General features: G+C 41.6%; 1 protein-coding gene across 2 annotated transcripts in view; it reads left to right on the plus strand.

The window, feature by feature from the left end:
• The window catches only part of EPHA7 (EPH receptor A7), a 410,651-nt gene that overhangs the window by 353,302 nt on the left and 29,397 nt on the right, over positions 1 to 27,952 (plus strand). For both annotated transcript variants that reach the window (XM_029595403.1, XM_029595404.1), the window contains exons 11-14: positions 658 to 843; positions 2,566 to 2,627; positions 4,247 to 4,456; positions 27,726 to 27,875. In XM_029595403.1, the coding sequence (XP_029451263.1) occupies positions 658 to 843; positions 2,566 to 2,627; positions 4,247 to 4,456; positions 27,726 to 27,875 (608 nt within the window). The remainder of the gene's footprint in view (positions 1 to 657; positions 844 to 2,565; positions 2,628 to 4,246; positions 4,457 to 27,725; positions 27,876 to 27,952) is intronic.

A 27,952-nucleotide genomic window follows, 5' to 3' on the forward strand; every position in this document is an offset into this window, starting at 1 on the left:
AATTTAAAAACAAAATGTCCATTTTTTTTTTTTTACATTTTCCATAGAATCATATGACCCTTTTGATCTGGGGAATATTCAGCTGTGCAGTATTTTGCCATATATTCTACCTGTTCAGTCTGCAGTTAGAACAAAACAGAGAGTGTTAAATTACATCATTTTCTTTCTGTTTTCTGTTTCATTCCTGAGGCAAAGAGAGTGTTTGAAGTTTTCAAAAGCTTTTCTCACAAAAGCACTTAAACCGTTATATAGATTTAAGCTGAGATATTTCCCTGCTGGCACTCAGCAGCAACATGCTTTAGCAGTCCCCTAATACTTTAAAGCATAATATATTGGCTGCAAGGATATTTCTGGTGTACATTTTGCATTCTACAAACTATGAACTCTCTTGAAGTGTATGATGTGGAAAGGAACTGGCATAGCATGCGTGGCCACATAAAAGTGCAAAGTATCCATCAAAAAAAAGAAGTAGAAATTTAAGAAACTGAGTTGTTTTATGTATGAAAAGGAAACAGTTTGGTAAAAGAAAACCAAGAGTTGGGAATAAAGCCAAGAAGTAGCCAAGCTGATGCCATAAGGAAATTAGCTAGTAGCAAGGAGAAATTCACTTATAGTATTGCCTGGACCTCATCTGTACATTGCTCTAATTCATTCCAGGAGAGTTTGGGGAAGTGTGCAGCGGCCGTCTGAAGCTTCCAGGCAAGAGAGATGTTGCAGTGGCCATAAAAACACTGAAAGTGGGCTACACAGAAAAACAGAGGCGAGACTTCCTCTGTGAAGCGAGCATCATGGGCCAGTTTGACCACCCAAATGTCGTGCATTTAGAGGGCGTTGTTACAAGAGGTAGGAAGCAAAGGGACATGTCATGTTAAATGAGGTGCTAGTCTGAAATGACTGCAGCTAGCTGCTTGTAATCTGATGGCTTTTTAAACTAGCAGTTTGCAGCGAGAGGTCATTTTTATCTAGGAAACAATTTAAACATTTCAGTTTTTGGTTGCAGTTTTAGGTAACTTCTATCTGCGTTAGCTTTCTAGCCAGCTGACTGCAACTCCTGAAAAAGATGGCCAATCATTAGGCCCATTTTGCCAGGATACGTTGTTTTCCTATGATCTGTCTTCAGAATAACTCTCTGAGAGTGGTGTCTCCGAATGGATTTGTTTTTTGCATATCATGATAGGCATGAACCTCACTCTTAAACCAGGGTAAGCTGGAAATGATCTCAGTCTCTCAAGTTTACTGCTAATGCTCTTATTAATGCTTGCATTGTACCAGTGAGAGTTTCCTTCAGTTTTCGGGGGAAATGTTTCCAAATGTATTTGTTTTGCATCACCTTGACACAAGAATGAACCACATTCCTGAACCAGGGTATGTTGGGAATGACCTCAGTCTCTCAAATTTACTGTCAGTGATCTTCTTAATACTGGTATTGTGCCAAAGAGAACTTGCTTGTTGAGTTCATTGGTTGTAATATGTCAAGGTGTGCCATATGATGCAACAGATCTAGATGCACCTGGAAGTTATTTTTAATCAGGCCATTGGTACCCAATATATATGGAATAATTTCTGTATCTTTCTGCCACATTTTCTTGGTCTCTGCATCCCTAATTATTCAAGGATCTTCTGTCTTTCCATGTGTTTAACAAACTCGGTGGTACTGACACTTCTATCAGCAACGCCGTTCTTGTGTTCTTCTCTTCTACCACAATGAACATCATCCTTCAATCTCCCATATGAGAATTTTGGATGATTACAGATGTGTGAAATTAATAAAAATCAGTTTGTTGTCATTTTGTTGGGTTTAACGAATGTTTCAATATATCTGACAACATCCATCATGTTCAATAGTTTCATCAGAACTTGTGGCCCGGGACCTAAATATTTGGGTTTGATGAATCTAGAAACCTGCCTGATTTGATTTTGAGCTTGAATATTTCTATTGCTTATGCATGTCTGTTTGCATCCCATGAAGATTTCCATCACAACCCCTTTTTTGATGCTAAAGTAATTTTAAAATAAACAGAAGTCATGGCAGATTATTTTCTAGGAATTTGTAATCAGTTTTCTATAATTGATTACTATTGCGCACACATAACCTGTAAATGATTTTTGAAAAGCTGTATTAAAAAACCTGTTTGCTGAAGGACATTGATGCTAGGACTTGTTTTATGCTGGCACCCTGCGGATACAATTAAGCAAACATGATCAGGTATAGTTTAGAAACTTGATATTGTTGCGTTTGTTTCCTTCTGCTTGTATGGAAAAGTCAAAACAGTGTGTCGACATTTTGATTTGCTTACTTTAATTTTGGAGATTATGCTAACATACTGTAGACATTTAGGGCCTGATTTACAAAGGCTTTTCTCCTGTTTTGTGTCTGTGAGGAAAAAGCTTAGTAAATCAGGCCCTAAATGCCTAATAAAATCTCAGGAGTATTGCCAGAGATTACAGCAACAATTCACATTCCAGCTTCTCAATCCTTTCAAACAGCAACATTTGTGTTATCTCAACCAGTATTACTCCAGATTAACGTAAGCTATGCATCTCTCTCTCTTTTTTCTTTTTTAGGGAAACCAGTCATGATTGTGATAGAATTTATGGAAAACGGAGCCCTTGATGCATTTCTTAGGGTGAGTGTCCCAAAAATAAAAGTAAACCAATAACATGTTCAGCAATTAGTTAATCATTCCAGGCTCTACTTTTAAAAAACTGTAGGTGGCAAAAGGTATGCGATGCCCAGCACTTAAGTAAAATGATCAAGGACTAGATGTGCTAAGGGCCCCTGTGACATAGTGAGGGCAAAGGCTATCGGCGCCATTTTGAATACTGGCAGCCGATAACCTTTGCCCTTACTACGTCGGCCCCTGTGACATAGTGAGGGCAAAGGCTATCAGTGCCATTTTGAATACTGGCAGCCGACGGCCCAAGTGCAGGAGGTCGCTCCCGGACCCCTGCTGGACTTTTGGCAAGTCTTGTGGGGGTCAGGAGGGTCCCCCAAGAATTGCCAAAAGTCCCTGGTGGTCCAGCGGGGGTCCAGGAGCAATCTCCTGCACTCGGGTTGTCGGCTGCCAGTAATCAAAATGGCGCTGATAGCTTTGCCCTTACTGTGTCACAGGGGCTACCGGTGCCATTGGTCAGCCCCTGTCACATGGTAGGAGCAATGGATGGCTGGCGCCATCTTGTGCTCCTACCATGTGACAGGGGCTGACCAATGGCACCGGTAGCCTCTGTGACATAGTAGGTCAAAGGCTATCTGTGCCATTTTGAATACCGGCAGCCGAGGGTGTGAGTGCAGGAGATGGCTCCTGGACCCCCCATTGGACCACCAGGGAGTTTTGGCATTCTTGGGGGGGTCAGGAGGGTGGGGGGTTATAGTTAGTTTAATTTTAGCCGGGGAACAAATAAGAATTATCGGATAAACGTATTGGGGGCCCCCCTTGCTGAATGCAACATATCTGCCCCCCGACGAATACGAATCCCAAATGCAATGTATGGCGGCCCTCTGCACATCCCTAGTAACCTGCATGGAGCAGCAGTTACTATCTTTAATCAGAAGGCATGGGATTACTACCATTAACTGGTTAGGAAGCAAGGAGATCAGATGGATAGTGAGGAGAGGAGCAGGAGACAGGAGGATGAGGAGACAGAAGGAGAAAATATGAGGGAGGGGAGAGAGAGAGAGAGGAAAAGAGCAAAGAAGTGGTCAGTTCTCCAGATTTTCAGCCTCAGGACAAACTGCTGCTGGCAGCAATGCCACTCATCTCCCTCATGAATACCAGTACTGGCTGCATACCTTGTGTTGGCCCTTTCTAACTCCTCAGGTCACCGTAAGGTGGAAGAAGAAGTCGGGGGACAGCCTTCGGGTGGGAGGAAGACAGACTTAACTGGGATTTGAAAAGAAATCTATAGACCTTATTTATCAAGTCCCATCAATACCCACAGACTTGTCAAAAAGGAGACATTCCTACAAAACAGATCTTAGCATGGAATTTAAGTAGCCCGATAGCCATGTTATCCTACTTAAGTTTAACAAATTAGATTTGTACTCAGGGATAATCCCTCTGTGTAAAAGAGAGGTCATAACTATATCCTTTTACTTTATAGGTCATTTCACTGGCTCCTAAGGCTTCTTAAACAGATATGATTATTAATAGGGACACCAGGTGGCCAGTAGACTTCACATTCTTGCAAGATAAATGTGCTGCTCGAATGACGTTAACAACAACTGATTTTTCTTTCTTTATTTCAGAAACATGATGGGCAGTTTACAGTTATTCAGCTGGTAGGAATGCTGAGAGGAATTGCTGCTGGAATGAGGTATTTGGCTGATATGGGATACGTACACAGAGACCTTGCAGCACGCAACATTCTTGTCAACAGCAATCTTGTTTGTAAAGTGTCAGACTTTGGATTGTCCAGAGTTATAGAGGATGATCCAGAAGCTGTCTACACCACTACAGTAAGAAATATAAGCTTTGTATAAGATTATTTATATGGGGGCGGGGGAAGTTATTTAGAGCAGTAGTTAAGCTTGTTTAATCAACAAAAGAAGGGAAAATGTAATTTTGACCGCCCCCCCCCCCCCCCCCAAGAAAGTGCTCAGTACAAATCCTTGGATCAGCACCTGTCAATAGATTTAGAAAGCATTGGGAGATCAAGATGGCCCCATCATGATTAGACAATCTGGGGGGAAAGTTTGAGTAACTCATGTGACTGCAAAGTCTGGGCACCTTTTAACTATCCATGGAACTTATAGCTAATTTTCAAAGTGAAACTATATAGGCACACATTTGCTGCAAAATAACATTTGTAGATTAGAAAGTTAAATCTACATGCACTGGTTTCCTACCTTAGCTTCTCCCCTCCCTCTGGAACACAATCCCCTCAGACCAACTAATAGTATGTGCACTGGGGAAGCTGGAGCATATTTTTAGCTGAAAACAGGAGGTCAGTTTTCAAAAGGTAACTTTATATTTTATCCAGGGAAAATGGCTTTGAAAATAGTTCTTGCTATGTCTTTGCTGTCATTCGAGTCTGATTGATTCCTTCTCTTTCTCCTCCCATTATCCTGAAATAGGGGAAAATGAAGAGTAAGCCTCAGATTTCTGAGGAAGCAGAAAGCTATTAACATAGAAACATGATGGCAGAAAAAGACCATATGGCCTATCTAGTCTGCCCATCAAACCCAGCTGCTCAATTCTATAATCCCTACTACTCCTTCAGAGATCCCATACTTTCTTGAATTCAGATAATGTCCTTGTATTCATCACCACTTCACTGGGAGGCTGTTCCATCCATCCATCCATCCACTACCCTTTTTGTGAAGAAATACGTCCTTAGATTATTCCCGAATCTACTCCATTTCATCCTCATCCTAAGACCCCCTATTCCAGAGTTTCCTTTCATTTCAAAGAGGCCCACCTCCTGTGCATAGATAACCTGGAGGTATTTAAATGTCTCTGTCATATTGCCCTATCCTGCCTTTTATGGTATTCATGTTTAGATCTTTTAGTTTTTCCCTGTATGCTTTCTAATGAAGACCACTGACCATTTTAGTATCTACCCTCTGGACTGACTGCAACTGGTTTATATCCTTTTGAAAATGCAGTCTCCAGAATTGTAATCAGTATTCCAAATGAGGTCTCATCAGGGACTTATAGAGGGGCAAGGTAATTTCCATTTTTCTGCTGACCATTCCTCTCCTTATGCCTCCAAGGATTTTTATGGCTTTTGCTATCACTTTGCTCACCTGTTTGGCCACCTTGAGATCATCAGATGCAATCATTCCCAGATCCCACTCTTGTTTGGTGCATAGAAGAATTTCAACCCCTATGCTGTACCACTCTCTTGGTTTTTTGCATCTCAAATGCATAACCCTGCATTTATTATCATTAAGCCTTAGCTTCCAGACCATTCCTCAAGCTTCACTAGATCCCTTTTCATGTTTTCCATATCTTACTGAGAGCGCACCCTGTTGCAGATTTTGATATCGCCCACAAAAAAACAAACCTTTCCTGATAGTCCTCCAATATTGCTTATGAAAATTTTGAAACGAACCAGGCCAAGTACTGATCCCTATAGCACCACTAGTAATAGCCCTTTGTCATCTGCCACTCAACCAGTGTCTAACCAAGCAAGTCACTCTAGGGCCCATACCAAGGATGCTGTTTATTTATAAGTTGCCTATGTGGAAACGTGTAAAAGGCCTTACTGAAATCCAAGTACACTAATGCTCTCCCTGATCCAATTTTCTGATCATTCAGCAAAAGAAATAAATCAGATTTGTCTGATAATACTGCCCTTTGGTAAAACCATGGAGCTAGTAGAATCTTGTAATTTATTGGATTCCAGAAATTGCTCTATTCTCTGTTTTTGAAGTGATTCCATTAATTTACTCACAACAGACTAATCAGCCTGCTGTTCCCATCCTTCTCCTTACTTCCACTTTTGTGAAAAATAACCACATCTGCCTGTCTCCAGTTCTCTGGAACTACTCCTGACTCTAAAAAATCATTGAAAAGGGCAGCCAGCACAGTCTCCAGAACTTCTCTAAATTCCCCTTAAAATCTCTTGGATTTTCCCTATCTGGCCACATCATTTTATCTACTTCTTGTTTAGTTTGATGCTAACGAAGAGTCTTCTGAAAATCGTTTGAGGTTTACCTCACTTCCAGTCATATCTGTATCCATTTTCTGTGGTCCTACTCCTGGCCTTTCCTCATTGACTACCAAACAAAGCATTTTATTAAACAATTTAGCTTTTTTTTCCTCGTCAGCCTCTGCATTTTCCCTTCTTTCACCTCTGAGTCTCATAATGCCACTTATTCACTTTCTCCTATCTCTAAAATATCCAGTTTTACAATATTTGCTATTTTACTTTCAGTTTGCATTTTTCCTCTCCTGACTGCTTTCCTAGTTTGTCCTAGCTTTCCCAGATATTGCCAAGTCTTCCTCTTTCGGCAATCTCTTGTATTCTATGAACTCTAACTTTATTTCTTTATCTTTTCTGGTTCCTCATTAGAAAACTATAGTGCCTTCTTTTTCCTCTTGCCTTTATTTACTTTCCTAGCAAACCTTTATTTACTTTCCTAACAAGCTGATTAGTTGCCCTTTGTCCACTGTTTTTCTACTTCTCTTAGATTTTCATATACAGCTATCGACACCTTGAAGTACTTGCCAATTTTAATATCGTTAGTTTTCCTGGCCTAGCACTCTCATCTTAGAATGAATCATTATCCCATGCAAATAAAATAACGCGACTTGCCTGAGAACTCACAATTTGCATTATTGTAAGAAAAGATAGCTACAACTCTGGGAGCATCAGAATACTATTGCACATCCGAGTGCTCCTGGGTCCTTCATTTAAAGGGCCCAAGTAGCAGGAAGAATCTCCCTCCCCAGATTTGCCCAAATCCAGTGATCTTGAGAGAGACCCCTGTCTTGACTGCCCCTCCCCTCCACCTTGAGGTGGCCAAAGGAGCACAACATATTTTAACAGTTTAGGATCCCTGAGTACAGGCCATGCCCACTCCCCCAAACCCTCCCTTTGATCAAAAAAATCCCCCTCAGAGCTTGCCCCACCATTCATGACCCCCCCGCCCGTCCTTACCAATCAAGCCCTTGTGGTCCATTGGGGGTCTGGAGCACCTCTTATGGCTCAGGGCCTCGAGTGGCCATTTTAGAAAATGGCACCATCTGACCAAAGTCCAAATTTTGCCTCATCACCTGATGGGGCAAAAGTTGGACATCAGCTGGTTAGCGCCCTTTTGAAAGCTAGGCTTCAAGCATTAGTGGGTACTCTAATCCATGCTAAAACAATAGGGCTTGATTGGTAAGGTTGGGGATGGGAGGAGACAGCTCCAGGGTGTGTATTTTTTGACCAAAAGAGAAGTGGTTTGGGGAGAGGATGGGGCCTGCATCCATGGACACAAAATTGTTAAAAATTGTACTGTCACTTCAGCGGGGGAAGGTGAGGGTGGGTACAGGGGTCACTTGAAATCCCAGGGTTTTGGAAGTACTGAGATGGAGATTCTCAGGCTGCTCAGATACTTTAAGATGATAACAGTCCCATGCTATAGGTCCACCATCATGTGATCTGCACTGAGGGCACCTGTGCGATGGTATTTTTCCCCAGGGTGTTCTCTGAAAATAGTTTGGGATTCAGTAAGCTATGGTACTGAGTACTGCAGCTTAGTGCATTCCATGGTATTTTCCCCTTGCAGGAAAGTATCAGGGCTTAATAAATGACTCCTTAAATTGTCAGGCTTATCCAAAGATGTTTTGCAAGTTATCTTGTCTAAGATCACTCTAATTGTGGAATTTGCTCTGCATTTAAATAGGAATTTTTATTTTTTAATAAACGTTTTTATCTAGCTAAAATGACCGTATATCATTTTAGAAAGTCCAGATTACAATTTTTTCAGATTTTTCTAGGGCCACACAGGCCAGACAAAAGAACATTTTAGATTATTTGCAAGATGTATTGGATATTGGGGGTTCCTTTTGTTTGAGATGACTTGCTAAGTGTAAAATTATACAGGGTGACCCATGGAAAAGTAGCCTGCCTCCAATGCACTGGTATTGGAGGCGGGCTACTTTTCCATGGACCACCCTGTAGTTCAGGATCATAGTTACTTTTTTATCTAGACCAATTTGATTCTATTTTGATGATTAAACACTGCATTCATGATGAAGTGGTATCTTTTGAATCATGAGTGTATCTTTGGGAGTCCTGAAGAGTTTTGAATGGCTTTTTGAAATGAAGCTTTATTGGTATTGATATCTATTTGTATTCCTCATAATTAATGTGCTTTTTTTTATTCTGTAGATATTAGTTCTTAGTAATTTCAGGGCTTTCTCTTGTGAAATCTTTCCATAATGAGGATAGAATATTGTTTATGAGGGGGGTCGATGTTCAGCCGCTGAATGGCTTGCTAAGTTAGCCAGATACACATATGTGGCTAACTTAGCCAAGATATTCAACAGCACGGCAGCACCACTGAATATTTATTTATTTATTTATTATTTTTATATACCGACATTCGATCTCAATTGAGATATCACACCGGTTTACATTCAGGTGCTGTAGGTATTTCCCTATCCCCAGAGGGCTTACAGTCTAAGTTTTGTACCTGAGACAATGGAGGGTAAAGTGACTTGCCCAAGGTCACAAGGAGCGACAGCTATCTTAAAGTTAGCTGTATGAGTATATCCTGCAAATTTTAGGACAGCACTACGACACGACTAGAGTTAGCCGGTTAACTAATCCGGCCAACACTGCTCCTCTCCAGAAATGCCCCCAACTTTTCCAACTAAATCGTAGCTGGATAACTTATTGTCTCATTAGAATTTAGTCAGATAAGTTGCTTAATATTGTGGCTAAGCCATTTAGACGGATAAATTTCCAGTTAACCATCGAAATGACTTTTGAATATCGACCTTGAGATGTTTGCATATAATTACTTTCTTCTTTTTCTTTTTTTTTTTTTTTTTCATTTCTTAGGAGGCCAATATTCAAAGACTAGAAAACGTGTAACCTCTCTCGCTAAAGTTAGCCGGATCAGTTATCTGGGATATTCGGTGGGATAAATATCTTACTGAATATCCCTGTAGTTGGATAACTTTAAACCTAACTGGATATTTTTTGAATACAGCTGATTAGATTTAAAGGTATCCAATGACAGCCTTAACTGACTATATTTAAAAGACTAGTGCTTCTCTCCCTCCCTTTCCTACCCCCCACCTCCACCCCATCCCTAACCATTCACCCTGCCAGTACCTTTCACTTATCAATTCTTTAGCCCAGATTGTGGTAAGCAGCAATCGCAACTCGGGCCTGAGTCTTTCTGCATTGCTATGGGAGCGATGCTGGAAGTGTAATCTACATGCTTCCAGCATTGATCTCAAAGCAATTCAGAAAGCACTGGGCCCAGGTTAGGGATGCTGCATACGGTGATCTGAGTTTATGAATTGCTAAGAAAAGGTACAGGAGGCTGGGAGAGTTGGAGTCCTGGTGGGGGGGGGTGTAGGAGGAGGAGGGAGGAAAGCCCAAGGGTTTGTATTTACACATTTCTTATACGGAATCAGAGAGCAAGTGGGGAAAGGGGGAAAGGGGGCAGGCCAGCACCAGACCTCTTCCTTTTAAATTTATTTAAATATTATTTAGGGGTTTTGGGGGCAGAAATGCTCAGCCCAGTAGGACCGTTTTTCTATAGATTGAGGGGGAGGGCTGTCATTCAGGCCTCTAGACCCACATGCTATTTTTTTTTATTTTTAAGTGGTGCAGCACCAATAAACCAGCTATAGTCTTGTGTTTATTTATTTTAAAAAATTCTCTACAGCTGGGACATAACTCAAAGCGGTTTCCAAAAATACATTCATAAAATAATTAATACAAACTAACAAAATATAACTAAAGCAAAAGACATAAAATCCAACATTAAACGGAGAGATCAAAGCCAGACAACACCAGGATCTCAGACAACTTCAAGATTAAAAGATAACTGGAACAAATACGTTTTCAGTACTTTCTTGAAGGTCTTAGTACACAGTAAGGGGTAGATTTTCAGAGCCCTGCTCGCCTAAATCCGCCCAAAACCGGGCGGATTTAGGCGAGCAGGGCCCTGCGCGCCGGGAAGCCTATTTTACATAGGCCTCCCGGCGCGCGCAGAGCCCCGGGACTCGCGTACGTCCCGGGGTTTTCGGAGAGGGGCGTGTCGGGGGCGTGTCGGGGGGGCGGGCCCGGTCGACGCGGCGTTTCGGGGGCGTGTCGGCCGCGTTTTGGGGGCGGGTACGGGGCGTGGCTACGGCCCGGGGGCGTGGCCGCGCCCTCCGTACCCGCCCCCAGGTCGCGGCCCGGCGCGCAGCAGGCCCGCTGGCGCGCGGGGATTTACGTCTCCCTCCGGGAGGCGTAAATCCCCCGACAACGGTAAGGGGGGGGTGTAGACAGGGCCGGGTGGGTGGGTTAGGTAGGGGAAGGGAGGGTAAGGTGAGGGGAGGGCAAAGGAAAGTTCCCTCCGAGGCCGCTCCGATTTCGGAGCGGCCTTGGAGGGAACGGGGGGAGGCAGCGCGGCTCGGCGCGCGCAGGCTATACAAAATCGATAGCCTTGCGCGCGCCGATCCCGGATTTTAGTGGATACGCGCGGCTCCGCGCGTATCTACTAAAATCCAGCGTACTTTTGCTTGAGTCTGATGCGCAAGCAAAAGTAGGCTGTTCGCGCGCCTCTTAAAATCTACCCCTAAGTTCTTTAAGTGTTCAGGCAGACTCTTCCAATAAACCCACCCTACAACTGAGAATGTCCTCTCTCATTTCTCATTCAAATGTGTAATTTTTATAGATGTGACAACCAAACACCGTGGCTGGAAGGAACAATGTGAGTGCACAGCAACATAGATTTTCAATAAAGCACTTTTGAAAAGCTCTAATATAGGTTTAAACTTGCACAGTACCCTCAACTTTGAAAAAGAGGCCTTAGCCATGGCATTTATTTGGGGACACGTCATCAATAGGATCTAAAATAACCCCTAAATTCTTCACAGCAAGGGTTTCTTCCTCAAAGAGCCTGTATCAAAAATCATAATCTCAGTCTTCGCAACATTAAGAAGCAGCTATTAGCTCTTAATGGTGGAAAGACATAGCTACAAAAAACAAAAGATCATAGACAACGAATAATACACTGGACATCACCTGCATAACGTCTATAATACACAACAAGGCAAGATAGCAACGACAGAGAGGAGCAAGATAGATATTAAAAAGGGCTGCCTGCGGTACTCCAGCCTACTTCATATGCCAATTGTTGTTGCCAGTTTGATAAGAAGCAAACCAGGCCAGCACATTTCTGGAAATTCCAGCTTCCCCGAGAAAATTTAACAAGATTTTATAATTAACAGTGTTGAACACTTCAGTGATATCTAGAAAGCCCAAAACAAAGCTTTGGTCAGAATAAAGACCTTGAAGGGTGATATCCAATGATGAAATTAACAGAATATCAATATTAAGCAATTTCTGAAATCCAAATTGGTATGCCTATAATCATTCAGCTGTTTCAAAATAATTGTTTCAATCACATTTAATAAAAAAGGTAATGATGAAATTGATTGATAACTAGTATCCAAAGATTTTTTTTTAAATAGAGGATGGACAGAGGCATACTTTTGAATAGAACTGGTTAAGGCTAAAGTTATTCAGCCACATGAGGCCAGATAACTTTAAACCTTTTCTCTGGCACATCTTGAGTTAGCCAAATAACTTATTTGGCTAGCTCCAAATATTGGAGTTAGCCAGATAAATTATTCAGCTAATTCAGCTCAATCTTGGAACGCCCCCCTACTTGCCCCATTATTATCCAGCTAAATCTTAGCTGAATAAGCAAGGAAAATATTTAAAATTTCCATTTTAAATGAATAATTTTTCAGTTACCTAGGTAAATATTTTGCATATTGATCTCTGTGTCGCCATAAATGATTTATAAGTCTAGAATTTCATTGTAAAGCATAAAAATGAATAAAAAATATTCTTTGTTAGAGAGAAACTGTCACGATGGGTGTAGTGGACTAGAGATATTTTTGAAAAGATTATGCTGATGTACTTTCTATCATTTTAGTTGAGTTCATCACTTATTTATATGCCTTTTTTGTTTGTTTTTATGTACATTTCAAGAAGATAAAGTCTTGGCATGCCATGTACTGAGTCTGACTAACATTTGTGTACGGTTGTAGTGCATCAATAGAATTCAGTTGGATAGGCCAATCATGTTGCCATAGTTTCATATATTTGCTACTGTGCCATGGTTATAAACAAATGCAGATTTTCCTCATTTTAACAGCTCTTAACATTTTATCTGTTAAAGCAACAGTACAACCTCTAGTAGATCTCTCAGAATATTGTATCACTGTCTTTTTCTTTCTCTTTGTTCTTTTGTTTCCTCTTTGTTTATTATTTATATCCTCATATTTAAGGATACTCTGGCCTGTATTTTCTAAGATCGCAAGCCTTTATGAATCATGCGGTAGCGGGGGGCGGCCCGGCGAAAGCCGGCAGCGATTGCACCTCTGCGGTGGGATCGCTGCCGGCTTTCGCACCCAATAGCACCACCGTGAAACGTGGTGCTATTGGGCGCGCTGCTGGCAGCGATAAGGTGTCCTACCTTTACGCCGTCAGCGAAGTCATTGCGGAGTCTGCCCCGACGACTCCTCCTCTTCCGGTGCGGACTCCGCCCCGACTTAGCTATCGCATGCGATCCCTTTGAAAAATGACCCCCTCTGTTCTTATACCATGCTTTCTTGAATTCTGTTACTATTTTGTCTTCCACTATATCCACTGGGATTATTTTGCATATATCCACCACCCTTTCTTTGAAGAAATATTTCAATATGTTACTCCTGTGTCTGCTCACTTTGATGCTGATATCATGACCTCTTTTTCTAAAATCTCCTTCCTATATCTTTTTCCTTGTGCAATATTAATACCTTTGAGGTATTTGATATCTCTGTCATATCCCCCTCTCCCTTGTCTGTTATAGGATATACATATTTGGTTCATAAACTTTCACTTCATAATGCCCTATTCTGGTCTGTCTTTACTCTCTATCCTTTTGGATAAAATACTCCAAATGATGTCTCATCAATGATTTGTATTGGGGGCATTGTCACCTTCTTTTTTCTACTGATTATCCCATCTCCTTATGGCTCTGCATATTGCCTTGTTGCACTGCTTTGCAACTTTGCGAACGCCAGATATGATCACCCCAAGGTCTCTTTCCTATGTGGCCCGTTTCAGTATCTCATCCTCCACCATTCTGCACCCCAAATACATGACTCTTTATCTTGTATTCAATCTTATCTGCCAAGCATGTGGCCATTTCTCATGGTTTCACAGATCAGTCTATTTTTTTTTCTAAACCATAAGGAGTGTCTACCCTGTTGCAGATCTTAGTATCATTTTCAAAAAGATAACGTCTAAGAAGTATCACTTGTGAAAAAGTTAAACAAACTTGACCCAAGCACTGATCTCTAAGGTGAGCCACTGATAACCCCTCTTTCCATAAAGTAAACTCCATTTATTGCTTCCTTCTGTTACCTATCAGACAGCCAGTTTTCAACCCAGTAAACCAACTTTGGACCATTCTCTAGGCTTCTTGGCAGTATTTGGCTCAGAGTCACAGAGTTGATCAAATGACAACAAGAGATCAGTTTATCTTTCTTGTGGTATATGAAGCTTGACTGATTGCTTCAGGGATAATAGTTGGTGCCTATTTTGGTTCAGAACTATTGTTTTCCACAAAGATTGGATCATCCTTTTCAAATTTTCTCAGTGTCTTTAATGACTTAAGTCTGAAAGTAGGCTCTCTTTAAGATATGCGGTAGAATCTAAATGACCTAAGCAAGTTTTCAGATGACCACTCCAACTCCCCTGAAGTCAATTGGTTCAATGCTAGCAGGTTAGCACTAGCCAGTTACCTCCTCCAAGGCCATGGGGACATAAGCAGCTGGATGTTAGCTCAACAACTTTGCTAATTTTGGTAACTGTTTAGATTATTACAAGGCTTTGTGGTAAGGTTTGGAAGATGGAAAGGAATGGGCATTGGTTTAGGTATGGAAAATTGTATGCTCAATCTCTCAGGAAGGTGAAGACCCAAGAGAGAAGGAGATGACAACAGCTGACTTAGATAATGAACTACACACTATAAGAGGTCAAGCATTTATGGCTGTCAGCTGGGATATATCTTAACAATGTAGACCAGAAAAAAACTAGGCCGACTGAATGGGCCAATTAGTTACTTTCTGCCATCATTTATTATGCTACTATTTTAATATGATATAATATGAATAAGATATCACTGCACAACAAAAATAATATAAAGGATGCAAATTAAATGACCATCATATAGGCGCAGGACTGCACAAATGATTTGTGTCTTCAGCACGCACACAGGTATAATCATCGGTCAGGAGATACCCATCACAATGTGAGAAAAGTAAAATTATTTTTAAAGCATATTTTTCTTTTGCACATTAAAAACTTCATAATATCATAATTTCAACTTCATAAAAAACATTAGGTTCTATACTTATCTTGAATGGAATTCAAATTATTCTTCCTTTTAACGTGCAGGAAACATAGAAATCCTTGAGCGCTGATGTTTTCTTAGCAAATGTCGAACCCAACACTGCAGTGTTTCGAAAGAACCTGTCTTCTTCAGGGGAGATGTTAATCACATTGCTCAAGTCTCAAGGTTCCCAGAATTGACCAGATGTGTCAAGCACAAAGTAACATCTTTAAAAAAACAGGGGGATCCAAGATGGCGTACTTGCTTGGTCTGAATGCCGCATTCTGCTATAAATGGAGGGCTCGGGAGCACGAGGCTTCGGTGGCTCCCTTCTCTTACTCTCTGATCGGACCCATGGACGCACATGTGCACTGGGGAGCTGAAGCTCTGTGTGGGAGCTCGTTAGAAGTGAATCGGGAGGAAGATACACCCAAACACCTCCCTGAGCTGACTACCTCTTTGTCCCCGTGGCAGAGGACCCCCCTCCCTGCTAATCCTGCTGAGGCACGGTTGCAGGAACCCCAATGAGGTGATGAATCCTCCGAACTAGTTGCAGTTCATTTGCCTCATTCTGAGCCCGAGGTTCCTGCTTGATCTGCCCCACTACCATTGGAGACTCTTGGCATTCCAGGGGAGGTTACTGGCAGTGTTGCTCCATGGCAGTCCAGAGGTCCTTTGGCTGAGCCCCCTTCAGATCAAATCTTTGGAGCTGGTAAGACCCCAGCAGTTTACCTTGGAATCTATATGGGAAGCAATTCAAACGACAAACCACAATATCGCTATTAAAATTTCACCACTTTTTTCTGCTATTAATACATTTGACTCTCATTTGAAACAATTAGAAAAAGAGTCTGATGAGAATAAAGGAATCTGTAAAAATTTTAAAAGTCAGCTGGAGGCTTCTCTTGTTTTACAGCAGGCGTTGCATACAGAAAATTCGCTATTTATCTAATAAAATTTAGTCTATGGAAAATCAACTTTGAGGGAGAAATCTCTGCTGTATAAATTTTCCCAAGGAACCTTTAGTACCACCTAAGGATATATGGAAGAGATTTTTAATGGATATCCTTAAAATACCTGAGCAAGCTTTTCCAGTAATATCAAGGATTTATTATATGCCTCTTTTTAAGAAAGACTCCTCAGTTTCAAATAATATGCAGGTACTTTCACCTATAAAGCCTGATACTTAGAATCTTACTACAATTTTGGAAACATCTGAAGGAAACATAGGGGCGGATTTTCTAAGCTCGCAGAACTTAGAAAATCCGGTGTAACGGGGGGCGGGGAGGCAAAACGGGGAGGCGGTCCTGCGCTAGCCGGCAACGATCGCACTGCCGCGGTGCGAAATAGGCAGCGAAAAGGCTCCTTACCTTTTCACTGTCCGCGCCGTCCTCGCAGAGTCATCCCCGGTGACACCCCGACTCCTCATTTTCCGGTGCCAACTCCGCCCCAATGTAGGTAGCGCAGGGGTGCGATAGCCTTAGAAAATAAGGCCCATAGTAACTCCGGCTACTTTTATTTTTTCCTTATTAGAATCTGATAGAGATTGGATTCTCAAGATGTACTTTCGCCATCTTATAGAATCTTTCCTAAATTTAAAAGTACAGATTTTCCCTGATTTTGCCAGACAAACAGAAGAGGAGAAGGCAATTAATTCTTTTGAAACCCCAGGTTCTTCAACTTGGGGCTTTTCTCCTTCTTAAATTTCTTCGTAAATTTGTGATTAAATATCATGATGTTACTTATGTTTTCTTTCATCATCTCAATTAACTGCTTTCTTGAGTAATAAATGTGGGGCTAGCCTTAGTTCATCTCCCTTTGCATAGATGGAGTGCAGACGGTCAGTAATAAATCCTCTTGTAATTAGCTATCCCTTTTAAGCTAGTCTTTTCTTTCTGATTGCTAATTAATTTTCCTGGGGTTGTGTATTTGGATCCCCCTTTTTTCTGAGGACTTGAAGCTAATGTGTGACTTGATATTTTCTTTTTATAATTTTCATTTTTCTTGGCAAATGTATCTCACACTATACCTTGCCATTCAAGTGGAATATTTGAATTATTTTTTGTAAAATGATTAAATATATAATAATAAAAAAAAAGAAAAAACACACCTGACAGCAGGTCACCTTCTGTACTTCTTGAACTGGCTTACCACCATTCATATATATTTGTGCTAGACATCATCCATTTGCAGTATGAAATAACATGTGCAGTTAGGAAATGAATGGATCATGTCAGGTAGCCTCCATTTATCATCTTCAGCGAGTCTTTGGTTGTCCATACCATTTGCTTGGCATGTCTTTTTGATGCAGGATGAACAATGCAAGTGCTATGTAACAAATAATATTTTGTTTCACAAATGCCTTGATTCCTTCAGATAATAGCATGATTCAGTTAGCCAACATGATGACATCTGGAATTCTATCACTTTCAAATAGTGATATAATACGATGACTGCATACTATCATGATGTTAACTGAAGCAGTTTCTTATAACTTGAAGAAGGAACCAATAATGATGGAGAACAATTGACCTTGAAATGGTCCTGTAAAAAATGTTATGTAATACAGTTGTATGCAATGTTTAGGCACCCCGGTCAAATTTTATGTTTCAATGAATCTTTAATTCAACAGAAGCTGACACAACCACCACATATTACAAAGTTAACCATCAGCAAAAATAAGGTGAAGACACAAGCAGTAATACCAACCCCCAGTAAATAGACCAAATAAAATGGAAGGTAGAAAAAGGTAATATTGTCTAATTGAACCACAAAACAATTGAAGCAAAAAGTGAAAAATGGATCTTATGCTTGCAATACAGTTTAATAGAAGCAATTTGTCTTTCTTGTAAGAAACATTTTCTCTGTTAATCTGTGTGATAAACATAAGATCCATTTTTTGACTTTTTAAATGTTTGTGTGGTTTATTTGGACATGATATCTTTCTGCAATTTTTAAAGCAAAACAATGATTTATTTTCTGATTTTAACTGTTTAAAAATAATAATAAAGTGAATATGCCCTGTACAAAATTTTGAACATCTCCCTTGGCAGAAATAGCAGCTTCTAAATGTTTCCTATAGCTACATTCCTATTGCTTTTGGAATTTATTCCCACTCTTCCTTGCAGAACACTTCTAACTGAAAGATATTCTTAGGTCTCCTTGCATGCACTTCATGTTTGATTTTTTCAATAATATTCAAGTCTCGGGACTATGAAGGCCATTCGAAAACCTTCATCTTTCTTTCCTATAAGTACTTTGTGGTTGATTTTGAGGTATATTTCAGATCATTGTCTTGCTGAAATATCCAATCTCTTTTCAGTTTTAGTTTCTTCACTGACAGTGGAACCTTATGGCCGGATTTTAAAACCTCGGCACGCTTAAATCTCGGGCCTTATGCGCACCGGGCCCATTTTCAAATGGGCCCAGCCATGCGTGTAAACCTTGGGACGTGAGTAAGTGCCGGGGCCTGAAAAGGGGACTGTCCGGGGGGTAGAGAGGGGTGGTCTGGTGGGCAGGGAGGGGCGGGGCTAGAGGCACCAGTACAGCGGCCATTTGCCACTGTGCCGGGGGAGTGCGCGCCGGCAGTCAGCCGACCTGTTCAAGTTGCTTCTGCCCTGGAGGAGCAGCAACATACAGAACAAAAAAAAGGTATGGGAGATTAGGTTTAGGGGGTGGGGAGGAGACAGGAAGGGGAAGGGAGGCCTGGGTAGGGGGTAGGGAAAGGAGCGGACTGGGAGGGAACTGCGGAAGGCCCCAATGTGTCGCCATGCGAAAGTTGCTGATTTCGCCCCCCTTGTGCACGCTGCCCTCGGGTAGCATGCGCACATGTAGGCCATGCGCGCTTCTTTTAAAATCTACCCCTAAGGGTGTTCACCAGGAGTGAAAAATTGTTTCATTTAAAAATTCATTTTGTGGAGACCCGAATTCATTTCTTTAATTTTAAAACAAAACATTTTTTAGTTTGATTCATTTTTCTTTGCCATTAAAGTCAATCAGGGAAGCATTTACAGGAAATTTCCAGTCTATGGGGCTTATTTTCTAAAGCTAGCGCACGCAAAAAGGGACTTTTTTAACGTGCGATAGCTAGATCGGGGAGGAGTCGGGGAAGAGTAGCCACCAGAAGGGGAGGAGTCGGGGCAGCACTGGAGTGGACTCCGCGAAGACAGCGTGGAACCCAATGTGTCATTAGTATTCTGAGGCAGCATGAAGGATGAACAAAGCAGAAAAGGTATCAGAGAAACCTATAAGGCAGGCACTAATAAATCGGTAAAGCAGGGCAAAGAGTGGCTTGAAGAAGCCAAAGCACCATGAGAGGTGCAAAGTAGAACCTCTACCCCCCGTCCCCGAATGGCAAGGTGTGGGGTCCGACAGAAAGGCAGTGTGGCAAAGAGAACTCTAATTTGTAAGATTTGGCCATGGAAGCAAGACTGAGTGGCATAAAGACCTGCAAGGTGCGGTTGGTGATTAGATTTTCTTGTAGAATGGGCTGGGCCTGTGAAAATTATATCACATTCAGTACATGGAAGTGGTTTCTCTAATGATTGTAGTGTGGTTTTCCTGGAAAGAGGTGAGGGCCACTTTATTTAGGAACCATGACTTATATTATTTAGTTGATCTCAGGCTGTTGCATCTCCTGATTTTCTGGTTTTGCATGAAATCTCTCGCACTATTCTGTTATCACATTCAGGACATCAAAATGGTTAGTCTTGAGCCTTTTTTGACTTCTGTCTCTATTTTGTCCTTCAGAATGAGGGCTTTTTTGGACAAAAACTACCCCAGTGTATTCAATAATTCTCAATGGGGTAGGAGAACCAGGCTGAGATTTTAGAAGGAAATGAAGAACTATGAAATTTACAGGTGCCACCGAGCCCTGGTAGTGAAACCGGTATCTTGACTTTTTCAAATTATTGTTCCGGGGACAAAACACCCAAGTATAACAAACCAAGAAGAAAGCAAGTATGGGAAGAACATCCCACGGCATCATAAGAGCATACCAGCAACAGTGACATGAACTTTTGATGGCATTTCAACTGGCACCCAAAGTAGCAATAGCATTTTAAGGCGGCCTGAGGGTGGAATGAAGCAGAAAAAGCAGGCACTGGTAAAGGAGCCAAGCAGCACAAACAGTGCTTCAAGACTCCAAAGCAACATAAGAGGTGCAAGGCACCCCCCCCCCTCCCCAGACTAGCAATGTGTGTAAGGTCTGGGGTACGACAGCCAGGCACAATGCAAAGAGAACTACAAGATTCAAGGTCTGGGCAAGGTTAAGTGGCACAAAGACCCCCAAGGTGCAGGGCAGAGTTTGGCTTTTCTTGTAAAATGGGCTTTCCCAAATGCAAATGATATTACTTGGAAACAGTTTTGCAAAGACAGGAAGTTTATCATTGTGAAAGTGTTTCTTTTCTTTTTTTAAAAAAATAGAAAATGTTTCCTATATTCTGTAGTTGAACTGTGGCTTTTGCATTTCCTGATTTTGTGGTTTTTGATGAATTCTTTCTTAATATTTTAACCTCTTATGACCTTTAGCATAATAAATGGTTTCTCTCGAGCATCTTTTGTCTTGTGCCAGTATTTCTTCCTCTGAATGAGGGCTTTTTTTAAATAAGCCACCCCAGTGTAATCAATCATCAGAGTGGGAGAACCAGACTGAGACTATGTAGGGGCTGGAGGAAGGAAAGTAGTAGTAAACAGGTATTGTGCCGTGATAGGGAAATCTCTGTTTGCTTGTTTTTTTACTGTTTTTAATGTTGTGTTTTGGGGTCAAAACACCCCAGGCCAGAATAACATAAATGAAGAATAAAACAAGTGTTGGAAGAACATCCTAGGACTTCAAAAAAGGGTACCAGCAACAGTGATATGAGCCCTTGATGGTATCTCGAGTGGCAACCTGGCACCAAAAGTGGCAATAGCATCTTCAGGCAGCAGGGAGGGAGAACGAAGCAGAAAAGGTGGCAGAAAAAAACCCAAGGCAGGCACTGATTAAAGAGCAAAGCAGGCGCTGGAGAAAGACGCTGGGTTGTGAGCTCCGCAAAGCTGCTTTCTATATTGTAACTTTGTTTCCTGTTAAGGCCCCCTCGGGATGCCTCACACGAAGCGGAAAGGACGGGTGAGAGAGGGAGTCCCGACCCCCTCGAGACCCGCGTTAACTCAGACTACTTTGACGGGTTTCCACCCTATCTCAGAGCAAAATGCCCCGGAGAGTCCCGTTGGGCAGCAAGGCGGGGAGCAAACGCCTCTGCCCCAGGGAGACGTCACGCTCAGTCCCGGGGCTCCAACTACCCCCACTCCACCCGGATACGCCGACACTGCCGCTTACCCAGGTTCTACCCGAGGACGGATGGCGTCCCCAGATTGGAGCCCAGTCGGAGAGGGAGCCGCAGGAGGGACGGCGGTAATTGAAGATCAGGAGGTTCCTTTTACCTCCTCTCCCCGGGCGGAAGAAAATGGTGGAGCAAATCGAGCGGGGCCTGGCGAGAAAATGGCCGGTCCAGCCAAGGAAACAGCCACTATACCGAGAGACCAAGAAAATCAAGGTATTTTTGCACCTCAAGCTTTAAATTTGTCCCCTCTCTTAGCGATGGAAAAACCTAAAGTTGTCACAAATGAATCTATATGGCAGGCAATAATGACTATGCAAAAAGTAATATTAAATCTATCTTCAAATATAAAGGACATGCAAACTTCTATATGTAATTTAACTCCAGAAATTAACCAACATTCTACCAAGATGATTAAAGTAGAGGAAGAAATATGCCAGATTAAGAAAGTGCAACTTACAATAATAAAAGGAGAAAATTTGCTTGTAAAGAAGGTGGAAAGTATTGAAAATGCCTTGAGATATAATAACTTACGAATTATAAACTTTCCTAAATGCAAAATGACTTCTCCGAAGGAGCAATTGAAAAATTACTTCCAAGAGATACTATCAATATCTGCAGAAAAGTTACCCGCAATCCAAAAGGCCTATTTCTTTATGAAAAAAGGAGAGAAATCCCCACAAGGGAATTTACCATCAGAAGGAGCTTCATTGAACGTGACGGAGTTAATAGAATCCTCGTATACCTCTCAAGTAGAGATGCGTGGGACTTTGTTGGTAAAATTTAAATATTTGGAAGAAAGAGATAATGTGCTTAAAATATTTCTAGCTAAAAGATCTATGCTATATTTGGGACAAAAAGTCTGGTTTTATCCGGATGTTTCACCAGAGACACAGATAAGACGGAAGAAATTTCTAATTCTTGCTAATCAAGCAAGAACCTTTGGGTTTCAAGCTAATATCAGGTTTCCTTGTAAATGTGTATTGAAAGTTGAAGGGAAAAAGTTTGTATATTATGAGCCTGAGCCATTAGCTGAATACCTTGAGAACCGAAGGAATCAAGGAATAGTGGCTGAATAATAACATCTATTGAAAGTTGGTGTATGAAGGAATTTCTGAGAATCTTTCTCTATTATAACTGTTACAGTTTTGTAATTGCTGTATTGTAATAATTTTGCTCTGACACTCTCCCTCTCTAGTTTTGTAACATGGGGAAAAGAATTTGAGTTTGAGCTTTTTGGGCTTGGGAAATGTTTAGGATAAATATGTATGTTTGTTTAATTCTTACTCCTGCATTTATGAAAAAAGTTTGAATGTATCAAATATTGAAAAGTGCAAAATTAAAAATTAAAAAAAAAATAAAGAGCAAAGCAGCCCCCTCCCCCTCCCCTCAGATTGGCAAGGTATAAGTAAGGACTGGGGAACGACCGCAAGGCACAGTAGCAAAGAAAACTGCAAGATTCATGGTCTGGGTATGGAAGTAAGGTTGAGTGTCACTAAGACCCCCATGGTGCAGGGTGGAATTTGGATTTTCTTGTGAAATGGGCTTTCCAAATGAAAAAGAAAGAAGAAAGCAAGTGTGGGAAAAACACCTCAAGCCTCTAAAAGAGGGCATTAGCAACAATGACATGAACCTTGATGGCATCTCAAGTGACAAACTGACACCCAAAGTGGAAATAGCATCCTAAGCGCTACTTTTTAGGTTCTTGCTACTTTGTCTTTCCTATCCCTGACAGGTTTGATTCTGTCACTGGGATGTGAGGATTAAAATGATTTAGTATTTTCCAGTAGTATTATTATGCCCACTAACTGTGCCAGTGCCACTCTGATTGTGTGTGGGAAAATTAGAGACACTGCAGCACTGAGTGTCACACTACTGGCACTTGTTCTCTAACACTGACAGATTCACAGCACAGCCTCGTAACCTAGACGGAGCAACAATTACAACCCTAAACAAGGTGAGGGGGTAACTTACACAGAGTGCCAGTTACTACACTGAACATCTTGCTAGGCAGATTGGATAGACCACATAGTCCTTATCTGCCATCATTTACTATACTACTATATAATGTAACAAAGGACAAAACAGGTTGTAGAAATTTCAGTAATTAAACTCACTCTACACACAAACGCTCACACAGACACAGCCCATGCATTCCTTTTGCACGTAATAGACCTACACCCAAAACATAGACTATAAAGGACGGCAGAGTACACTCACACAGGTACAAACAGCAGAGCAGCAGGTATATACTGTATACAAGGCCAACTTGTGTCACACCAACATCTAATCATGAGCATCCTAAAGATGAATTTTGCACGTGCTCGAGTATTTTAAAAGCTTCCCAGATGTCCACACATCTGCGAAAATACTTATGCACCCAGGCGCGCACCGAGGTACAGTGCCACATAACTTTACATCTGCTATTGATGAAGTGTAAGTCTAAAAAAATCCAGTTCCAAGCATCGCAGAATAGTTTGAGGGGCTCTGAGTTAACTGGAGAGAGTGCAGGCTATTAAACCAGGGGTCTTGAGGACCTAGCAGTACACTGGGCAAATTGGAGGATGAGCTGGTGAAACTGGTCATGGCATGGATGCATAACAGTTTTAAAATTCCCTGACTTACACGGGTGAAACCCGGTTTATTTGGCTGGATATGCAGAAGCTTAAAATTGAGGGCATTTGTACGTGCGTCCAAGCAATTTTATAACATGCTTGCGTATGTGCGTGTAAATTATAAAATCCCTGCATCCCTGGCTGTGCGCCGACATAGGTGTGCATATATGCACCCATTTGAAGGTTACTGTCCCTGTGTGTGTCCTTCACACAATTCCAGATGTTGCTAGCATCAGCCTACCATCTTTGCATTTTCAAAAAGGGGTAACAAGGATTATGTACAGGTCGATTCAATAAATGTGTGCAGAAAACAGGCGCTCAGTGTTGAGAGCCCGCTTTCCTAACGCGCTCCCAGCCACCGCTCCTGGGTGCACAATCCAATATTTAAATGAGGGGTCACACTAAAAAGGAGGAGCTAGGGACAAATGTGCATCCCTAGCGCCTCCTTGGCATCGAGCACAGAGGAGAGGTGGCTGTCAACCTGTTTGGGAAAACAGACACTCAATCTACGAGTGTCCATTTTCTCTCGCTACCGACATATACATGCACAAGATACACGGCCTGGACTGTGTATCTTGTGTGTTTATTGGACATCAAGACATTTTTTTTAAGACTTTTAAAAAAAATTAAATTCTGCTTCATTTGGTTCCTCCTACTTGGTATCACTACAATACTATTAGGAGGAATCACAGAAAGCAGGATTTTTCTTTCTTTTAATGCACCCTTGAACTAGAGCTGGCATAAAATTTGTCGCGTTGCAAGGGCACATTAGCCACGTGGAAAATGTATTGAATCGTGAAGATTGGCTAAAAGCCTTATCTACATGAATTTGTATGTGATGAGTGCTATTAGCTATGTGGTGATTTGGACGTGCTAATCCCCATATTGGATCAGGGATTATGGACGCATGTCTAAAACATGTGTCCAGTCATGAGTTAAGCAGTATGGAGTGGCTAGTACATGGTATTGCATCAGCCTGACTGTGATGAAACCAGCAATGTTTTATGCTAGTGAGATGCAGGTCAGACTAATACACCAAATCAAGGAGGTTTATTGCATGTTTTAGAATACATGAGGCTTTTCACCAATGAGAGGATATGAATAAATGTGTTTGCCTGATGTAGCAAATACATTTTTAGCATTAATTTTTCTCTGCTTCACATGGAGGTGAATCAGGCCTTCTAGCCTTAAGCTTCTTAATCATGGATGCCAAAGTGACCATTTGGAATTCATGATAATATTAATGTTTCCCCAAATTATCTGTTTCTCTAACCAGAGCTGGTCATAGTGGCTTTTCATTTAAATCAGTTCCAAAAATCTCATAGCTTGTTTTAATCCTGAATATTTGTATTTAAATTTTTATTTTAATGTAAGGTTTTCACAAGAATAAACTTGCATTGGAAAGCAAGACTACATCCAGTATTAACCGAAAATAGAATTAAATGAAAAACATTCCACTAAGATATAGTTCTTGAGCATAGAGCATTAAGAAAAAGAAAAGTAAATTATAGTAGAGGGACAAGCAAATTATGGCACATTGGAAGCAGAAGGACCAACTTAGTATGAATTCTATTGTATAATAGATTATGGGGAATTTATCAAATGGAACAGTTGACCATAGTAAGAAGACATTCTGTCTCTTTCTTTGTTCGTGCTTGGACATCAGTTCAAGTTTGGGACAAGGATTATAGCCTGAATTACCTAAATAATTGATTTTTGGGGGCAGGGGGATGGGGAGCCTCTCTATGGAGGGGATTATATGATTGTATTGGAAAGTTTGCTTATATTTGAAATACCCTCATAAAAAGTAAATTACAAAAAAACCAACTTCTAGTATTCAAGCTACTAAACCAACAAACAGGACATGTCTAGCTTTTTATAGTTTAAGAAAAAATAAAGTTGTGAATGCTCAAAAAACAAAATATTTAACATTTTGCACCATTAGAAAATAGATTTAAAACATTGCACCCGGAGCAAGACCTTCTTGGCGCATTTTTTCCTACATTCTTGCATTAGGGATGTGTATCAGTTTTAACCAAATTTGCAAAAAGCGACAAGTAAGGGCCAGTTCATTTCATTTGGGGGGGGCACTGAAATTAATTGAGGGTCCCCCAAATGAAATGAATCTTATTTGTTTCATTTGGTTAAAACTTCCATTGACCCTTGACCTCACCTAGGGCATAGGCCAAGGCTTAAAGTAAGGGCCATGGCCTAGGCCTGAGCATGACAGCAGGATCTTGGCGTAGACCTGGGCCAAAGCTGGGGCCAAAGCTGAGATGCAAGCAAATACCCAAGCTCCCCCCCAAAAACAAAATTTGCTAGGGTCAGAAATTTCCCGACCCCCACTTACCTAATCCATCGGGTATCCAATGCTATGGCAGGCCGGATCCCAATGCTTGGTTCTGGTCCTAGGCCTAAGTTCAGGCCCAATGTCAGGGCTCAGCCTGAAGGCTGTTCCTTGATACTTCGGCTGATGCCATGGCCCAGCCTTGATACTTTGGACTGATGCCATGGCCCAGCCTGGAGACCACATCTCGACATCTCAGCCTAGGCCAGAACCCAAGTCCAGACCCAATTCCATGGCCCGGTCTAAAGGCCATGTCCTGACATCTTGGCCTCAACCCAGGCCCAACACGGGGCCTGGCCTGGAGGCTGAGTCCCAATGCCAGGGCCTGGTGCAGATACCAAATCCTGGCACCTAGGCCTAGGAACTATCCTCATGCTGGGCCCAGCCCAGAGACCAGGCTCCGAGACCGGGGCCTCAGCTCAGGTCAGGCCAAGGCCCCAAGGCTGGAGTGCTGGCCATAAGGGTCCTCGTCTTGTTGTCTTTCTTCTGCCAATGACAGCATTCGCTGCAGATGCGCCAGAGTAAATTAACTCTAGTGCATCCTCCTCAGCAGAAGGTGACATTTTGCTATGCAGCAATGCCTGGGCCTGGAATTTGTGCTAGGCCGAGGATCAAGTGATGCTACCTGTCCAAGGCCGAGGCCCCAGTGTTGGGCCTACACCAAGGCATTGGCCTATGCCAAGGCATCAGAACCAGGCCTCCGAGCCTCAGTCTTTTGTACAGCCTAGACTGAGGTCACAGTGGCCTACCGTGGCATTGGCCAACGCAAAATTGAGGCTTCAGTCTGGCCCAAGGCCTATCCATCAGATCTCCATCATACCTGGTAAGTTGGGGCCTGGGGGGGATCCTGGCCCTGGCTTTTTTCTAAGTAGAAGGGTTGAGTGATGGGGACAGGAGTCCTTGGACGACCCCATTTCCATTTATTTTTTTGGGGAGGTTTAAAATTTGATTCTTTTTTTTTAAACAAAATAAACAAATTAAACATTAAATGAAATGAAATTCATGGAGAAAAATCCTCCCAAAAATGAAATTAATTTACCCCTGCACACCCCTATCTTGGTTAGATCTTAATATATATGTGGAACAACCAAACTTTTGTCAATGAAATAAGGATTACCTATTACAAAATAAATCAATGTGATCAAATGTATAATGCACTAATAATGACTTCTAAGTAATATGTCCACGTAGAGTACAGTAAATATCTCTATTTGCATTGTAAATCTGAATTATTTGCATAAAAACTGTTAGTGAAGAAGGCTTGGCATAGTAAACTAATGTATGAATTCTTTGTCTTTTTAGCAAGATGTTTTTTCAAGTTTTATAAATAATAGTAAAAAAGAAGAACATTGGAAGTTTAAATCTGGTTCAATAATTAGCCTCTTTTTTCTACCTAGGGTGGAAAAATTCCAGTCCGATGGACAGCTCCAGAAGCAATTCAGTATCGCAAATTTACATCAGCCAGTGACGTATGGAGCTATGGAATAGTTATGTGGGAAGTTATGTCTTACGGAGAGAGGCCTTACTGGGACATGTCAAATCAGGATGTAAGTTTATAGATTAATTTAGTAGCTGATAAGTATATATGGGTACACAAAAGACTTTGCATGCATATATATGTGTT

Source organism: Rhinatrema bivittatum, chromosome 3 (assembly GCF_901001135.1).
Source record: "Rhinatrema bivittatum chromosome 3, aRhiBiv1.1, whole genome shotgun sequence".
NCBI lineage: Eukaryota > Metazoa > Chordata > Amphibia > Gymnophiona > Rhinatrematidae > Rhinatrema > Rhinatrema bivittatum.